At 38.6% G+C, this 19,737-nt stretch overlaps 2 protein-coding genes across 3 annotated transcripts; one reads left to right on the top strand and one right to left on the bottom strand.

Moving 5' to 3' along the window:
* The first annotated feature begins 737 nt into the window (after positions 1-737).
* LOC105837963 (probable E3 ubiquitin-protein ligase RNF144A) lies at positions 738-5,193 on the top strand. The gene is made up of 4 exons (XM_028189479.2): positions 738-2,362; positions 2,438-2,600; positions 2,721-3,043; positions 3,178-5,193. The coding sequence occupies exons 1-4, from the start codon at positions 1,589-1,591 to the stop codon at positions 3,412-3,414; spliced, it is 1,497 nt and encodes a 498-aa protein (XP_028045280.1). The 5' UTR covers positions 738-1,588; the 3' UTR covers positions 3,415-5,193.
* A 1,393-nt stretch (positions 5,194-6,586) lies between these two features.
* On the bottom strand, positions 6,587-16,634 carry LOC105837964 (activating transcription factor of chaperone). 2 transcript variants are annotated; one of them, XM_012683182.2, is made up of 3 exons: positions 16,477-16,634; positions 14,860-15,180; positions 6,587-8,009 (listed from the first exon to the last, which is right to left on the bottom strand). In XM_012683182.2, exons 2-3 carry the CDS (start codon positions 15,083-15,085, stop codon positions 7,132-7,134), a joined length of 1,104 nt encoding a protein of 367 aa, XP_012538636.1. In that variant the 5' UTR covers positions 15,086-15,180; positions 16,477-16,634; the 3' UTR covers positions 6,587-7,131. The 2 variants fall into 2 exon arrangements, with proteins under 2 accessions (XP_012538636.1, XP_012538637.1); XM_012683183.3 differs by lacking the exons at positions 14,860-15,180; positions 16,477-16,634 and adding an exon at positions 11,351-12,493.
* Between the last annotated feature and the right edge of the window lie 3,103 nt (positions 16,635-19,737).

The following is a 19,737-nucleotide window of genomic DNA, read 5'->3' as shown; positions in this document are numbered from 1 at the left end:
TCGCACAGTGACGTCAATTATTGTATACGATTGTGTCAGCTGCTTTTCCTTGTTGCACCTAATAAAGTCAATAAGTTTCCGAGGACACGCTAATTCATTAAGAACACTGACATTGTCGTAAATTCAAAATAAAAAAAAATCTGTAAACGTAAATTTAATATAAAAATTCAGGTCATATGAAGAGAGTTCAGCCGAGAGGCAGAGGTGTACGTACAATGCAAGCCTCGGCGAGCCGAGGACGGGAGGCGCGGAGGTGAAAGAGAAGGTAGGAAGAGGAATAGAGTGCAGAAGGTGTAGCTCGAATACAGATGGACGGTAAGACGCGAATAATTCAACGGAACGTCGCTAGTCTCGAAATTGCGCTTTCCTCGTGTGTGGGAGCGTATCGCCGCTCTCTCACGGTTCGCTACCCCAGTGGTACGTCGCTTCCGAGGTGCGATCCCTCGTGCGTACGCTACTCACGATCGCGCGCCAAATGAGCCAGCCACGGGGTGTAACGTTGCGACGACAATAATAACAAGTCAACAAAGCAGCAGACGCGGTGCCGCCGCTAATCGCGAGGGTGGTAGCCTGCCCGCGTACCTGCAACCGTAGCCAGTGACATTCTCTCCGCCCGCCGATCTCTCGTCGGCGAGAAGGAAAACGAATGAGGAAGCGGAGGGGGCGGAAGTGTACTCGCGGCTCCGATAATTTATGAACGCGCGCCGCGTCGTGCGCGCCTGAGCGCGCGCATGGGTGGGTGCATGTGTATGCGTGTGCACAGTAGCGTATACGCGACGGCGAAGGTGAAAATGTTGGTGGCGAGGAGCACCGTGGCGCGCTGAGACACAGGCGACACGACGTGGAGTGGGACGCGTCTCGTGTATCACCGTGAACACATAGTGAAAGCGGTGGCGGCGACGAAGACGACGACGACGACGACGGCGACGAAGGCGAATACGAAGGCGAATCGGACGATTGGGTTGGAGGAGAACAGCGGTGCATTGCTGCTCGCGCGACGGACTCGTCATCGTTGAGGTGCCGCGGCGCACCGTCGCATTCGAGTGCACCGTTCGCCAAGCAGCAGCAACGCTGCAGTTTACTCCGCGTTTGACGGTTACCTCGCACGCGCGCGCGCGCGCTCTCCCTATCTCCGCTGCACTCGAGGCGCCCAGGACGATCAGCTGTTGTGGGTGTTCCGTACGTTGTGGACATGTCCGTCCCGCGAATACGACACCAAGGCTCGGAGTATTAAATGTAACGTCAGACATCAGTAGTACACACGGGTGCGAAAACTCGGTTACGACACTCCGGAGATGAGGTGGTGGTCGCACGGTGGTGCCGTATCAGCAACAGCCTGACTAACGTGCAAGCACTACGTATGTAGAGAGAGAGTGTGTGTGTGTATGTGTGTGAGTGTGTGTGTGCGCGCGCGCGTGTGTATGTGTGTATGTGTGTGTGTGCAGCAGGAGGTGACGCACGAACGACCGGGGATTATGACGAGCAGCGCGAGGCTCCGACACCGACGACGTCCGCGCAGCTATACCACCCGGATAAACCACCTGCACCGTGCCGTAACTTCGCCATGTACATATGATTATCCGGGTTCATGCGTTCCCTCACTGTCAGCGGCGAGCGTACGACGACGACGACGGGCGCGGAAGGGAGCGGCGGCACCTCGACTTCGTCGACGGGGGATCGGCGAACGCAGATCTCCAACGCTTCCGCCTCTTCCTCATCTTCTACCTCCCCGTCGTCCGTAACCGGCAACGACGTCCAGGGGATGCCTAGCCTACACTCGCTCGTCCTACGACGGGCACCACCGCTGACGGACATGGGCGCCGCGACCAGTACGTCAACTGTCAACCAGCCTGCCAAAGTCAACGCGGCCGGCCAGAAGAAGATCGACCAAAAGGTCAGGCTCAGTGGTGGCATCCGATTGCCCCTGATACGCAAGGAGGCCAGTGTGGTGAACCTTTCCTTAACGGAGAGGACCGCCCTGGCACCGGGCGGCATCGGCAGGGAGGCGGACGCGCCTCTTCTGCGCCCGGAGAGCAGCGCGAGTCTGGAGGCGCGCGGCGGCAACGGTGGCAGCTGGATGAACCTCGGTCCCGGCGGTGCGCTTAGAAAGTGCGAGACCGCCGTGGGACTGAGCACTTCTGCCCTCGAGGGCAGGCCTATCAATCGCAGCAGGGTCTGCTCGCGCTGCTCGAGCCTGCTGTCCCTGGCGTCCAGCTCACGTTACAGCCTAGCCGCCGGCAACTTCGTCCCTGCGAGCTCGCAGCAGACGATCGGACGGATATTCTGTAAGCTGTGTCTCGTCGACACCTCTCTCTCGAGAACGTTCAAGATCGAGGGCTGTGGTTGTTCCTATTGTAAAGATGTAAGTCGTCTAAGCTGTCCCAAACTGTGTGTTGTTTTAGGAAGAATTTGTACTTATAGAGACTTATGATTTTAGTGCATGCGTGCCTATGTAGAGTTTGAGATTGAGGAGGGCGCATATGAAATTAGTTGTCCTGACGCTCAGTGTGATCACGGCGCCATCCTGTCCTTGAAGGAGATATCGAGTCTCGTCAATACAGAACTCGTGGAGAAGCATTGCAAATTTCGTTTAAATAGAGGTGAGTAATATATGTACAGATTCTGTGTATCTATTCAGTTAGATACACAAGAGTGTATTCCTTCCTTCACAGAGTGATCAAAAGTTCCACATTTTATAAATCAATATAATTTGTGTGCAGATGTGTCGATGGACAAGGGACGTGCATGGTGTCCACGAGCGGGTTGTGAAACAATATGTTCGATAAACAGCAACAGTGGAAGCGGCACTCCCCTAGGTCCCGTTCACTGTCCCAACTGCTCCACAAATTTTTGTTCAATATGCCGCGAGCCTTGGCACAATGGGCCCTGTTCAGATCTTCCATTAGGAATACCATTTGGTAGCGATCACATTAAATGCTGTCCTATGTGTTCCGTGCCGATAGAAAAGGACGAAGGTTGTGCTCAAATGATGTGCAAAAGATGTAAACACGTGTTTTGCTGGTACTGCTTAGCATCCTTAGATGTGAGTATTCCCCCATGGCGGTAAAGTATGCGGTCCAAAACGATTCCAAATCTTTTAATACTGTTACTCTTACACAATGAGAATGTTTTGATGTGAAAGACGTTAAAATTGATTCTTAAATTGTTCATATGCAGGATGACTTTCTGTTGCGACATTACGACAAGGGACCATGTAAGAATAAATTGGGCCACTCACGCGCGTCCGTGATATGGCATCGAACGCAAGTGATTGGGATCTTCGCTGGTTTCGGCCTACTTCTACTTGTCGCATCGCCCTTGCTGTTGTTGGCGGCACCTTGCATTGTATGCTGTAAATGTCGCGTTTGCGGCTCTTCCAGACTCGAACAGGAAGAAGGCGACACGACGACATAGGACCTTCCAAACGTTTTAACAGATTCTCGCTTAATTATTTTTTCGAGATAAAATATAAGGCACTCTTGCTAGGCTTCCGCACATGGAAGACAATATAATTGGCAACTTATATAGATATACATTGCATTTTGTTAAGTTTACGATGTATTTTATTTTTTGTGTCTAGAAGATACGTAATATAAAGGGCAAGAATGTGCATATCTCAGTCAAGAGAGGAGAGCATATTGTGATTAATTATATATTTATGTTTTACTTAGACACTTGTTTGGACGGAATAAGAGATGTTGTAATTTTTATAGTTATAATACGTTTGTTCTCTTCTGATGTAATACATTTATTTTATATAGTCACTTAATAAGTTTTATATGATGATTACGTTTATAAAAAAGATAGTCTTTATTGTAACGAGATGAATCGTAAATAATTAATAATGCGAGTCACACACAAGCAACTTTAATTTATAAATACTCATTCAACGAATTCTTATATGAGAACATTCCAAGAATTTATTTATCGAATGTCAGATTTTGTACTGCCGCATAAGCATGCTACAACCGTACGTCGTGAAAACATTGTGCTGTAAATTACAATTTTGTTTTTGTTAATTTCTATCGGCCAGAAGGTGAGATTATTTTTTGTTGCCCTTATAAAATGGCAATAATCATTTGGTTTTGCCTAGCCTAATTGTTAAAGTATGTAATATAACTAAATTATATTTAAATGATATATTTCAAAATATATACAGTGTATGTGTATATCTATATGTGTGCCCGCATCGCGAACTATCGTGCAAGGCTCAGATCTACATTTTTATAGTGAAACGAATCTTTGATCACGTGAAGAAGTATTAGATTGTACAATATTCTATATTCTTGTTATCTTAATTTGTGGGTGCTTTCGTGTTTACTTTGGTGATTTAATCGCGCATGTATATTACATGTACATTAATTTAGAATGTGAGTATAAAAGTATAGCGAGTAAAAATAGCTATTATATACAAAGGAATCTATTTCACGTGCATTTTATCATTGAAATCGAGAGAATGTTGTTAATATGTATTTAACACGTTATCGTTATCGATCGATGTATGAGCTGTGCAGTTAACGTTTGACATTAAGAATCTATAAATCAATATGTGCCATGTGATTGCGAGACTTTACTAGAGTTTACTTCCAGAAGCTCGAAATCTGCGAGGAAGCGTAATTCGCTTTACCGAAACGTGTTAATTACATTTATAATTAATCACTTATGCATTATAAATTAAATTTAGATTATTGAAGGTCACGAATATTAATAATCAACTTTGGACAATAGTTATATGTTATCTTCAAGAAAGAAAAAAAAACAGATTCTCATCGCAAATAATAAACGATATAAATATCAGGAAAACAACAGAAAAATAAAATATATGTGATTACGTAATAAATATATGTGGTATTTTGTATATATAGTAAAATGTGGACGCTTAAATGACAGAGTATAGGGAGACGGTACGTTTGGATAAAAAATGCATTTCTCGCAAGTAATACGGTACAGACAGAGTTCAGCGAACGATTACGTTACATGCTAAGTTTCTCTGTAGTTGACTTTCATTATTTTATGTCAGAACTGTTGAAATATCTCATTTGTTGTATTAATATCGCATGTAAATATAAAAAGTACATACACACGCATACGTGTGTATGTAATTATGCATTTGATTGTCTGTGTGTGTATGTGTGCGTGTGTGCACTCGTGTGTTAAAAAAATAAAGATACAATGAATTAGAAGTACCCATTATATACTCTGCGTATCTATCTTCCCAAAAGTTTTTTTTCTTTCGCTCGGACATTTCTTTATTCTCGAATTTGTCAATATTGGCCACGGCAGCTGTTGACCGGAGGAACTTCTGAAAATTCAGGTTTCAGACCTTTCGCACGCGGGCACGCAAGAGGAAAAAAACAAGAATTTGTTAAATATTAATGAGATGTATACGTGTGTACATACAGCATCTCATACAAAATAGAAAAAGAAATTGCCCAAGGTCGGCCAATCGATATCGATGACGTCAAAACCGAGAAATGCAGTATAAATTATTTCTGTGACTCGCGTCTAGCGTGAGAGATTTTAACTGATAAAAGGGACGATAGCTCTGTTTGCTTAGCGACCGTGTGGTCTGAAAAATATTTCTGTTCTGCCAGCCTTGGTTCTTTTCTATTTGCGAGTTATATTTTTGTATCAGCGGTAATGCCTCTACCGCGGTAATGTCACGAACGCGTCAAAACTCTATCCCGTTAATTTAACAGGCCTTTCGGATCAGCAGAGTCAAGGAGGGAGGAAAGCCGTCGAACTCTTACCGTTTCTACTTTTCCCTACTACCGACGATACTCGTACAGGGCCGTCGAGAATGGTCTGTGAGAAAACCTTGACGGAAGCCTTGACAAGAATTATAAATCTTTGTACAGAATAATATTAAATGTATAAATAAAGGATAAAATAAAATATAGAATTAGAAAAGTCCAGAATTTGAATGCGAGAAGACGAGAAATATGAGAAAACACAAAATGTAGCTAAAAGAAGATATTTATATATACAAATAACAGAAAAGAAATAAAATTAAGTATCAATTAAGTGAAGAAAGCAGATTGTGATCTTCGAGCGAGGATAGCATCTGATGACGACGCGCCTCCCACACCTTTGAGAGTTGTATACTACATAAATATAATTAAGCTGTTTTATCAGATAGTGCGATAATGCAAACATCATCACGGTATTCGAGAAACCTAATGCTCATTTTTAAATTCATTTTCTAGAAATTATCTGATTCTTAATTAGTTTGCGTTATTAAAATAATCATCGTTTTATCAATAGACGTTTCATTCTAAAATTTTACTTTCTATATACTTGATCTGTACAATATTTTTGTTGGGCTAAGTTTTATTTGGCAGGAAGCACATACAGCTCTCGTCTATTGTATTGTACTTTTTGCGTCGTGCAAATCTCAATAAAAAAAATTCGAAAATAATGAAAAAATGTTGTAAAAAGCACATCTCAGAAGCGTCAATGTTTTTCACATTAGATAAATATATTGTCAATAGTTTAGAATGTCGACAGAATCTTCCTAAATTTTATTCAAATTTACATAATCTATGGATAATATCCAGATATCCAATGAGAAAATAACACTTGTACATTTGTTTCATTGAACCCATTTATTCTGCACTACATAATTTGCCGTATGAAATTATAACTATGCAATAAAGGGTAAAAATTAATCGGAATGAAAAGATTCGCATTCGAGAGGTGTGAAAGATAACTGGTGGAATGCGCATGAGCAAGCAGTTTCCGCTAGTTAGATTTTTGCGAGCACGCTTGACAATTTACACGAGTTATCTAACACACCGCGCTTACCGATGTTGATGGACCCCGCTCTTTAACAAATCAGGAGATGTACATTTTATTCTAAAAGAAAAACAAGTCTGTAGACTTTTTCTAAAAAGCTGCGGACAAGTTTTTTACGGATACGTTATATATAAAATACATAAAAACAAATACTTGTTAAGAAATAAGATCACGAATAGAAAACACATAAACAAAAGTGAAAGTTATTGTAAATATTAGTACAATTGTAAAATAGTTAGTGGCAAAAAGAAAGTAAACATCTAAAATTAACACATATAAGTAAAATTAACAGACGATTATATATTGTACGACGGTGAGGGTTTCTGGACGAATAGATTATTTAAGCAGACCCTTGGCTTTGAACACGTCTCTCATCAACCCCTTCAGATATCCTATCTCCTGCTGTAGATTCTTCACTTTCTCCTTTAAGCTCTCATTGTGCTCCGCCAGTTCACGCTCTTCGCCTTGTATCTCCTTGATCTCTTGCTTTTTTTTCTGTCTGTAACGCGTGGCCGCATTCTTATTCTGTTCTTTCTTCCGTACTTTCTTATCCTCGAGAGACGATCGAGAGTACGGTTTGTGACGATGTTTCGAAGAGTCATGAACCGTATGCTTCAAACTTCTTTTTTCGTTTTCGAAAGTCCAATCAGGATCGTCAGTGGTATCGTCGGTCGATACGGAACTGCCACCGGAGCTACAGGGGCTTGAGGGAGATAGTATATCCTTGGTGTGCGAGCGAATAAATTCATCCACCACCGCTAAATCATTCGCAACATCCCCGCCGAGCGGGCTCAGCGATATGTTCTCGGTGTTCCACTGGCGTGACGTGTTATTCACATACAGGGAGTCGTCTTGCGGTGCAGCAATGTTGTATATCGATTGATTGCCAGTGAACGGTTGCACGGGCTGCAGAGTGACCAGCAGCTGCGTGTCTACATTGATCGCTTTATGCGAGGGTGATTGGGGAGGAGTTAGCGTCGTCGAATTGGTTGCTGGAATGATCTGATGGCAAGCTTCGACATCATCCAAAACCGTTTCGAACTCTTTCAAAAGAGTTTGTGTTTTGTCATGCTGCTGCTGCTGCTGTTGTTGTTGATGCGAAGCCTTCGCGACATTTGGATAGACAATTGTCGGTTTGTTGTTGGTTTCGTAAAAGGGTATTTGCTCAAATATAGGCAGTTCTATCTTTTCCTCCAACCAATCTGAGAAGGGTTCTGCAAGCAAATGGATGATAAATCTTGATTAGTATCGTAGTTGTTTGCGCGTCTCAACGTGGCAATTTCGACGAATCCGCAGATCAATTCACCAAAGCTCCTCAAGTAACAATTTGAACATAATTCTCAAACAAAGCTCTACCAATGATACTCTGACTGAGTCCATTGTGCCTCCCAAACTCTAGGTAATTAATTCATTGTATATTTCAGACTAAATACGTAAAAACTTATATTTTAATATTATTTATTTTATATATAAAATTTATAATATAAAATTATTCTGTGTTATTAAACTACATAGAAGTTAATTTGGAAACATTTTTGAAAAGCGCACCATAGTATGGCTGAAACTGGCGAATAGAATTTTCAAACTCTTGCTTAAGGAAACTTTACATTCTGCGTGTGAGCAATATCGCGCAATTCTTTGGGCAGGGTCACAATCGACGGCGCCGTAGATCGAAATGCGCGCCCGTCCTATTTCTAATTGACACCGCGTATCAGCGGCTCGCGCGTCAGCTCTTGCCATGCTCGTGATACATTCATTCGTTTGCAAATGAATCTGTCTCATACACACACACATACACACACTGGCAATATTTTATTTCCTGGTATAAACATTGTTGTTGGATAATGTGAGACGCAATAGCTTTAGCGCGCCTCTGGAAACGCGTGACACGCGGCAAATATGCGCCGGCGACGTCGACGTCCAGAAATGATCGATCCCCGTATTTTCCTATCCTATAACGTTAAGACATGTTTACCGCGTATTATGCTTTGAAAATTACGTTATCCATCTTTTATATTTTATCAGCGGTATCGAGCATTATTTTCCTTATTCCTTATTGCGGGAAAGAGATTAATTTTATGTAAACGTGACAAGTTCTGACAAGTAGTCCGATTTACTTTTATATGTAATATAAATTTAATAAAAATTTCAAGACACTTCAAACCGGCAGATCTAATAGTACTTATCGCTGCAACATGCGTGAACAATAAATAAGGTGTGGCGCGTTAATACAATTTCATGGACGTTAGGTAGGAAAACAAGTTCCTCATTTGCAATCTCATTTATAATGAGATCAATTGCTTACTAATTTCCCATTCCGTATGCAAAGCAATGAATTTGAAAAAAAGTCTTTTTTTTTATTTATTATTAATGATTGTACGCGTGCGGTGGCCTTACAGAAGCCGAATGAACATTTCAAAATGCTCTATCTTTCTGGAAAGCTCTGTCTGCCGAGGATATGTAATTGCAAAGCAATGAATTTGAAATCTTTTTAAAAATAAATTATTATTAATGACTATATGCGTGCAATGGCCTTAAAGAACTCGGACAAAACGTTTTAAAATGCTCTATCTTTCTGGAAAGCTCTATTTCCCGGGGATGTGTAATCGGGGAACCACGAGAGCGCTTAACATTATAATTTTCGCGCTGTCTACGACAGCCGTGACCTATTTTATGAAACTTTGATCAGCAGCTATTGGATGTTATCATTTATTTAAATACAAGAGGGCAGAAGGTTAGATAACACCATTTCTGTATTCGGATGACGTTAAATGTGCTAGAAGTGCACAAAGAACTTTCAGGAAAACAGAGATACGCGTGTGCAGTTAAAATGTTATAAAAATAGTAAAAATGCTACTATACTGTACGTATGCGTACAACGGTATTTTAAGTGATATTATTTCAGCTGCGCTCGCATATCTATTTTTTTAAAAAGATTTTATGTGTATATTGATTGAGTCCATTATCGTAACTTTTCAATTTTTTCGTTTTTTGAGAAAATGCATCAAGCACGATATCTCGAGCAATCACAAAGATACGATTTTTGCACATCTATTTCATAATCTCTAATGTATTTTTATAAAGATGTTTTGTAACGAATGAGTTAATTAACTCGATAATATGCACAAACAAGCAAATAAGATCAACGTGAGATAAATTTTGAACTTTTGAGGGCCGATTGTTCAATCTTCGGAAAAATAAATAATCTAATAGATAAATTATCGATGTCCACATAAAGATAACTGGATGAATTTGTAGGTATAGATATTAATCCATTAAATAATTTACTACATAGATAAACGAAGATGGAACAGCTGACTTTAAGATCTATTTGCACTAATGTAGATAAAATTTAATATTGGTTTAACTTTCTATCTTTTGTAATTCTTAGAGAATTACAAAGATGGAAGTGAATTTAATCGAGAATAAAATTAATTTATATAAGTGCAAATGGATTAAATAAAACGATTTTTTAAACGTTTTGTCAAACATATTGGCGAGAGTTTTCTCAAAACTCGTGTATGTCTGCTGTTATCGTGCGTGCGATTCGGCATATTATCTTTTATTTTCACTCTAAATTGTCGCGCTGTGAGTCTGGAGTTTCGTCTGCGGTAATGAGTGACATTGTGTGCGAGTAACATTTCGAATGATGAGCAATCAGGGTGTCTATTTAAATCTTGAGGAAGATTTTTAAATCCGTTCGTTTTCAGAAAAAAGTCCTCACAAATTCATAGTAAATTTATTTATTATATCGGTATTCGAGAGAAAATTAAAAACTACTTGAGAACTTTTGAAGAATTTTATTTCCAATGTGATAAAGTTTCTTTTCCGAAGCATTGGACATGAAATAAAATCTACTTGAAATACATTTCGCGACTGTAAAATATAAGCCTATAAAGATATCTGAAATGTCTGTCGAAGAAAAGACATGTTATTTCAGTTGATTAAACTGTTTAACCGTGTAAAATGACGGGAAGATTCTTGAACAATTTGAAAAGAATCTTTTCATAAGATTTTTAAAATTTTTCTTAATGATTAGACACCCTGAACGTAAATTCACTCTAACGTGAGGGAGAACAAAATATTTCATCTGTATATTATACACAAATAAGTTGCTCTCATCATTGAAAGCGCCCGATTTCAATTCATTCAATCAATTTTCCAAAAACCCGTCCGCTCAGAAGCTAAAAACTAATAAAACTTAAACATTACAAGTACTGCTTTAACGTAATTGAGTTGCTTTTTTGGAGCGAGATTTTACGCGAGGCTAGCGACTTTTGAAGCTGAATCTTTTAAACATCGAGCAATTCGTACATTTTGCGTTTTTAAAAAACGCAATGCACCGTGCAGCAGCTGGTAATAGTACCCATAAAACTAACACAGAAACGGAAGAAATCGTTATGTCTACACATTTACAATGTGACCAGATAACATATTTCTGCCCCCTCCCGCGTGCAGATAATGAATTCTGTGTTATACCTCGACTCGGAGCAACCCGTCTAGGTGGGAGAAAAGAGAATGAATGAGGGGGGGTGAGTGAGAGAAGGAAACCTACCGCTGTAACATAAGGCAGCCATGGTAATTGCGCGTGGTTTGTTTTCCTCGTTAAAGGTACGGGAGGAGAGAGATCAGATGGGTAGAGTGTGTGTCTGGTGTAGTTGGTTGGAAAGGGCCGATGATTCCAATGACGATCGTTCCTTCAGTAACGTCGACGTAGCGTGTTGCAGTTCGCACGAGGAAGACGTAGACGATGAAGAAGAACGTGCGACCCTCCCAGATGTAATTGCGAGGCCGGCAGACGGATAGTCAACGTCTTTTGACGAGCTTCTGCGAGGCGACGATGATCTCTCGATTCCACGTGTACCGATATGAGAACGGCATGCTATTATATAACATTAGTACACTCCACCATCGAGACGATCGGTCGTTTTCGTTTTCAACGCGGATCAACTTCTTTAATGGTTCCAGTCTCGTAGGGTGCCGTTCCGGCGCCGCGCCACCGCTCTCCTCCTCAGGGCTGTGAAGTCGCGACCATGCAGCACAAACGAACGTCGCGAATGCGCTCAGCCTGTACTCCGCACTGTGAATCGTCGGGCTGACCGTCCCAGTCGGGCAGATGTTTCGCGATAGCTCGTTTTGCGTCTCCTCCGCGGGACGATGCTCGACGCGAACTCGCGTGGTATCCTATCTGAACGTTGTCTTCGCGACGACGGAGGTCCCAAGGAAGTCCTGCTCTTCTCAAAGCGAGGAGGAGACTGTCGGGGCCGAGCCACGCGCAGCCACGTGTTTTCGCTGGCAAGTGCGTCCGATGTCACGTCCGCGGGGGGGAAAGCGATTTCACTGGCGCTCGTTCGAAAGCCCGTTTCTCTCTTCTCTTCTTTCGTCGTTCTCTTCACGCCGCTTTCCTCGGCGGACGAACGGTGCGACGTGCCACGAGGAACTCTTCCGAAGAGAGACTTCTGTGGTTGTTGCTTCTCTCTCTCTTTTTCTCTGCGTGGAACTTTCCAACAGGATTCGCGCGGGAAACCGATGTAGGTGGTCCCAGGACGGGCAAAAAAGCAAGAGAGCGTTGAACGGGACGGTCGAGATATCGAAGATGATGTTGCGCGACACCCACTACGCGAGGAACAAGACTGATAACAAGAGGAGGCGCGGATAAAGACGCTCCGTAGACGGCGGGTAATTAAGTACTACTGATGTAGCGCGACGGTTCGCTCGGCGAATGGCGATCGTGCAAATTGGACTTCGGTGGTCTGTATACTGCCGAGAAACCACTCCTGCTTATCTTTGGACTTTCCCCTCTGTCGCCCCTACTCCCTCCTGTCGATCGCGTCGCTGACACCGCCGCTCACCCTCCCCCCCTAACCACCCCGCGGGCTGAAACCATTCGCGCTAGAGGTTAACCAGTTTGTCCCACTCTCTTTTACGGAAAAAAGGAGAGGAGTGCGTTGGAGCAACGAGGAGAACGGAGAATGATGGAGAGAGAGGAGGCGGGCGTGTGCGTGTGTGCGCCGAGCGAGAAAGAATGAAAGCGATAGCGGGATACGAAATCGAACGAAAATACCAGTTTTCATATTTTTTTTCTCTCTTCTCGCGCGCCATAGAAAAATGCGAAAAGTAGGCGGCGATTCTTGAGTTAATGTACGTTCACGCAATGTGTATGTACAATATGTGTCCTTTACCGTGTCTCGCTCCGCTCGATTACAATTCGCGCACGCGGATATTGCGAAGTATCGCTCGAAAGCATAAAGCAAGTCTCTTGCTATCTCGCTCCCTTGCGGGAATATCGAGACCAACTGGTATCCTCGGCTGCAGGTTCACGGAGGCGCGACGACGATGGTCTCTGTTAAATCGACTATTTATAACAACAACGTCGTTTAATATGTCGACGATAATATAGTGATCAGGGATTTCTCACTGCCCAGATGCGGTAACTGTGTGAAAATCGTGCGGTATTAATGCAATTGCATAAACATGAGGATTTAATTCCCGAGGTATAGATTTTTTCCTTCCGAAGCCAGTATAATGCGCTATAATGATAGAATTATACAAATATACACCTCGGTCGTAGAACTAATTAATTTATTGTATTACAATATAATTACAATAATCAATGTATTGTAATTATATTGGAGAAATAATTTTATCTCCTAATATTTAAATCATTAGACATTATGATAGACGTTGAGTTTCCGAAAAAAATGTTGAAAAAATTAAATAACTGATATTTTTTTAAAAACATTTCGACAAGTTGATTGACATTCGTTGGTGGGCTATATTTTTTTGCGGCACAATAAATATCCGTATCAAAGTGTGATAACAAGTAAAAAAAAATTTGTCAGGAATGTAAGTCTGACTCGTTAATATAACTTCAAAATATTGAGCAACTCGTTTCAACGGAATCTTCCAGAGACTTGGCAAAAACCAGGATGGATATTTTCAGCATTCATTATATTCCCGATATGTTAATTTTAAATGTGAAAATAAAATGTTAATAGAAAGGTTGTTAATTGGATTAAAAAACGAATAACAACAATAATAAGCTACAAAAGCCAAACTACGTTTTAATGCTAAACATTATACAAATGAATTTAAAACGTTTCAGTTTCTATCAGGTCATCCTGATTAATATCAATTATAAAAACAGTATTAAGTTCATAAGCTGCAATAATATCAAAAGTGCATTACAAATATAAAAATTGGCCAGCCATTATTGAATTTAATTTTAATTACAATTTTTTATTTTATTAATAAATTCTCTTTTTAATCATAAATTGAAGATTAAATTCAAGTAAGTTTTATTAGAATAAAAGTGGAATAAACAAATTAATGCAATTTTTAATTATAGAAATCTTTAGTATCAAAAATTAAAACTAAAAAGTCATGTCATTTCTTGAAATACCCATTTTTTTATTCAAAAAAAAAATGAACCTCAAATTTGTTAAAGTATTTGTCATTAAAATCTAACTCTACAATGCAATTAAGTGGAGATATTCAAGTCATATCAGTAATTTAATTTATTATAAATATGTTATTATATCATACATTATGTCACAAAATCTTATTTATAAAATCATGTCAAATAGGCCTCTCAGGATGACCCAAGAGATCAGAAATTATATTTCTAAATTAGTAGTAATCGATATTTATATTTTATTGTATTATATACTTTCTTACGCATCGTTAAAAAGGGAAAAAAAGAAAAATATTTATAATACTTAATTTTCTGCTTATCTAAATATGTGCAATTATTGCTACTGCTTTACAGTTGGATTTGTAATTCTTTTTGTTCTTAGATAAGAGCTTAAGGAGAGATAAGCTATTTATATAAGATTTTTAAAATGTATTATGTTAATCATATTCTAGAATAACAGTACATTTGTTCTGTACATTTGAACAAACTGAAAATCACAAGATATATAATATCATTGAATATTATTATCATTGTCATCATTGATTTAACATTGTGACATGAATGTTTATCATTAAATGTTGTTATTGGTTTATGTATTTATATCATATTTTAAATAAACGACAGAAAAAAAACAAAAATAAGATATTTACCTTCCTTTATCCATTCGTCCAATTCTTCTAAAAGTTTTGTTGCCACTTGCGCGCGGGTGGGATGGTCATCATACATAACAGCATCCGCAGCATTGTTAGAAATTTCTACAGACTGATTATTGAATAGAGGCCAATCCTCATCAATCTCTAGCAACGATGCCCCACTGGGGGACACCGGCTCGTACTTCCACGTGATGAACATCTCCTGGTCCTGACTGGATGACATTTTCGATGCAAATCCAACCAAGTGATATTAAAGAATGATGAAAAGAAATTTGTGTCGGCTTAGCGACGTAGCTCGCGACGAGCGCCATTTTGGCACTGAAAAGTAAATAATTTTCATGTTAGTAACAAATCAAGAAGGAAGAAAGAAAATTAAAATTTTCTATATTTGTCTATTTTCAAGTAAATTCTTAATACTAATACGACTCTGTTATTGGTTTATCTTATAATTGATATCTTAAGATTGCTGTATTTGAGTCTTAAAAAAATAGACTATAGCTGTGTATTTCCCATGACTTTTGATGCAATATTTAAATGTAATAAAATTTTTTTTCTTTATTTATTTTTTCAAACACATAAAATAAATAATAGAAATAAATCATTGTATCAGTGTTAAAAAGAATGTAAATTTTCTACTTTATATATATTTAACAATTCAATATTTTGTGTATAAAAACATGAGAAAAATATGTACTAGAATATTCCTAGTAATGTTTACAAACTCAAATTTTAGGGAAGGAGAGTCTTTCAAGCAAATTAACATTTTTTTATTACAAAAAAATCTTTAATTGGGCTTTACAGAATTCTACATTCTTTTACACAATTAAAGTGTACATAAAATATAAGAGAGCAATGGTTTTTAATAAAAAAATTGTTTTATTAGTATAAAATTGACCATTGTTATGCGTATTATACTTAAACGTATTCTATGCGTTTCATACTTTAATTGTGTAAAAGAATTTGGAGTTCTGTAAGGCCAATTTAAAGATAATTTTTTAAAATGTTATTAATTTGCTTTAAGATCTCTTTATAGTCTTTTCCCCTTTTAGCTAGTCTGTCACTGTTCTCCAATCTTCTCAATACTTCTGTTTCGCTTAAATGATCTTACAGTTTCATATTTTTATATATTTTTTACAAGCTGTGCAAATGGAATTTACATTTGGAAAACGTGTGATGAATAGTGACGCAGACGTCAGGTCCCAGACAGGAAATCATATCGGATTATTTTCCCGCTTATCTCGGCAGACGATGACTTTTCTTTCTCGTACAGATTACACTCCCGGGAACCGAACAGCAAGTTACGTATCGCTGTATGATGCATCATGACGCAACGCGGGGCTATCGTCTGGCGAGATCACTCAGCGGGTTCAGATCGAGCAACACGTGGGTCGCGAATATTTTGCGCGGCGCACTACTTAACGTGACGCGATAATACGAGCAACGAACAAATCATTCCGATCGCGACACTGTTGCTGTCGCTCCGTCGAATTCGCGTCTCCCGTCGATGACTCACAAGATGGCCGGAGGTCTTGTCGCGCGTAAGACAGACTGACGCGGAAACACAACGCGAAATATTCTCGGGGAAAAAGATACAAGCGATTTTCGTTTACTTACTGCATGATTATTTAGGGGGGCGTTGGCACACTTGCGTGTGCAAGTTTCTCGTTGAACTATAGACTCATCTTGCTCGTATTCTGGAACGCAGAGGTGTTAGAAACGTCTTCCTTGCGAGCCTCATGGACGAGAAATGTCCGCGGCAGCTACCCATCGACATCACCAGCAAAATTGGAAACGGGTCGCGGTTCGTGCGCGAGACGGACGGTGGGGGACACGCACACCATTGAGCAGCTTTGCGCGCGCAACTGCGATTCCTATAGCGATGTCTCACATGCATGTACTACGCTGGAGTGTATGGCCCCCTTCCGCTGCTCCGCGGCGGGCCGCGGCCCGTTTCCGTCATCACTGATCGAACGTCACGTGATTTTTCCCACTCCGCATCTCGCTGACCTACACTCCGCGTTGCTTTCCCGCGCGATTGGTCCGCGATCGCCTATTCCGAAACGCCATAGGTTATCCGGGTTAAAGTCGAAATTCCGGGCGCAGAGAATGTCCGCGATATGTTTTCGTGATAGATCATTTTTTGCCTGTCACGAGGTACGATTGTGAAAATATCGGCGAAATATGTATGTGCACTGTACATATGTAATATTCTACGCCAGCGGGAAGTTTTCGAACGCTAGCTCGGCTAGCTCTCTCTCTCTCGATGAGTTTTAGAACGCGCCGGTCTCGCAGAGTTGTCCCATGGACTGCGAAACGAGCGGCAATATTTAAAATCGAGTAAAATTATATACCAAAGATGCACTCACGAAATTTAATTTGGTTTCTTTTTTTTTACTGTCAATTCAGTATCCTGCATTTTGGCGATTAACCAGTAAAGATGCCATATGGCATTATCATTTTAATTTAAAATTATTTGAAAAGAAAATTACTATAAAACCAACAGCAAATACTATTCAACGATTTTTGGGGTCACTATTATCACGAATCTGCTATCAGATTTTTTAAATACAAAATGACGGATCTAATATTAATATTAATATTAATATTTGTAATCAATTGATTACAAATCTGTAATTAGAATTTCCAAAATGACGGATCCAACAGAACAGATAAATATAGCAAATTGGAAAACTATAACATTTTTCTACTTTTTTGTTATTATTTTGTTACAAAAAATTGGTTTTAGCTAAAACCAGAGTCAATGATGAGGACATGGCGATATTAATTCTATTTTTTGATTTTCTTGTTTTTTAATTTTGAATTTTAAAATAATAATTGAAAATTTAAATCATACATAAAAAAACTATTAAAATATCTTAAAATTTAATATTTTTATCTGATATATTAGGTTTGCTATTTTTAATTTAAAAATTTTGATAATAGATTTGTAATCAAAGACCTTAAAAACTCTAATCAAAATTTCAGGAATTTTTATTAGAAAAAACTCTCACACTTTACTGGTTAAATTGATATTGATAAATGTGAAGGATGAGAAACTGAAAATTAAATCTTGTTAGTATGTGTACATTTTGAAATGTTCGAAAAAATTGAACGTACTTTTGAATAAAATAAATCTGTAAAAAAAAGTTGTTGCATCTTTTTTTGTCGCGCGAAATATTTTATTGAATTTTATATGACATAGTGACATAATTATCACTAAATATTAAATATATGTATAATATATAATTTTAAATACCATCTATATAAATAAAAATGTAAATGTTTGTTCCTCATCTAAGATCTCCGTAAGTTTTTCACCGATTGCTTTGAAATTTTGACACAACGTTGCATTCGTAACCGGGAGTGTTTTTATGGGGTTTGATATTGGAAATACCGTGTGTTTCAAAAATGATGGCCATAATTTAAGTGTAAAAAATAGTTTTTCATTAATATTATTGAAATTTTGACACATTGAGACGGGGAGAGACCGGGAGAGATCGGGAGAGACGGGGAGAGACCGGGAGAGACGGGGAGAGACCGGGAGAGACCGGGAGAGGCGAAGAATGTTTCTATTGTGTTTAAATTAAGGTAATAAGAAAAATAAAGATGACTGTTATTTTATTGAAAAAAAGGAACTTATTTAAAACAGTCTTTTGAATGGATTTTTAAATTTATGGCAGCTTTTAGAAAAAAAAAATTAGAAGTACGTGAATGAATAAATATTAGATTTATTAAAGATAGATAAATGCTTATTTAAAAATAAAATAAAAAGAAAATTTGAAAAAAACGTAGCATAAGAATAGAGAGCCACAGCAACGCGTGGCAGGGCATATCTAGTAAATAATAAAAATGTTAATATTAAAATAATTTCAAATGAATGTATATACATCAGATAATCTGATTGAACAATTTGAAGTTGAATGTTGCGTGAGAAGAGAATACGCTTGTTATGTATTCCAAATGTAGTGGTAAACGCAATCAATCGGCATGCAGATCAACATGTATTGGTATACTATTTGATTTGTACTTTACTTAATCGTGATATATAAGCAAGCATATTGAGATCCCCCTCTTCTCTAATAGGTAGTCTGACGCGGACTTTTCGATTGTTCAATTCAGCGAAGAGTAATGAATGAGATTATGTAACTTCATTTTTTTCTTCAGAGGCAGTCTCTACGATTGAGGAGTGGCTGTGTAGTTATTATACCTACTTACAGATTCTAAATGAATAATACGAACCAATCGGCGCATGGGTCAATGCAATATCGCAATGTTGATCTACACGTGTTACTCGAGTGGAACATAAACAGACAGCTAGGTCTTACTCAATCGCATTGAGTAAATAACAAGCAATATTTGGCTTTGTGTGCAAGATTTTAGTTATAAAAAATATAATATTAGGTAGTATTAAATTGATTAGTAATTAATATTTATTTTAAGTATTAAAAATATTGCTGTTGGTATTTTTAATACTCAAAATAAATAATAATTACAAGCCAATTTAATACTGTCTAATATTACATTTTTATAAAAAAGGGAGGGGGTATTATTACATACACTGAATTATTGATTGTAAAAGATATAGAAATAGCATACATTTAGCAATTAACTTACTGGCGACTAAAATCACACAGCAGTATTGTTTAATTTTACCTAAAACGTATTTTTTATTCATATTTTATTTAAAAAGAGTTTCTGTGGCATTTAATAATTTTGTCTATGTTTGTAAGTCTTTTTTTCTGTAAACATTTTTTACTTGATATTTTTTGATTTTTTAATAATATGATTTCGATCAATATAATAGATAGAAAATTTAAACGCAAGAGCAAAGTTAATCGTATATATAAAAACTGTTATAAAAATATGTAATGTGTT

The sequence above is a fragment of the Monomorium pharaonis genome, chromosome 3 (genome assembly GCF_013373865.1).
Source record: "Monomorium pharaonis isolate MP-MQ-018 chromosome 3, ASM1337386v2, whole genome shotgun sequence".
NCBI classification, from domain to species: domain Eukaryota; kingdom Metazoa; phylum Arthropoda; class Insecta; order Hymenoptera; family Formicidae; genus Monomorium; species Monomorium pharaonis.
Note: the sequence above shows the minus strand (reverse complement) of the source record. Positions and strands in the feature narration are given on the sequence as shown.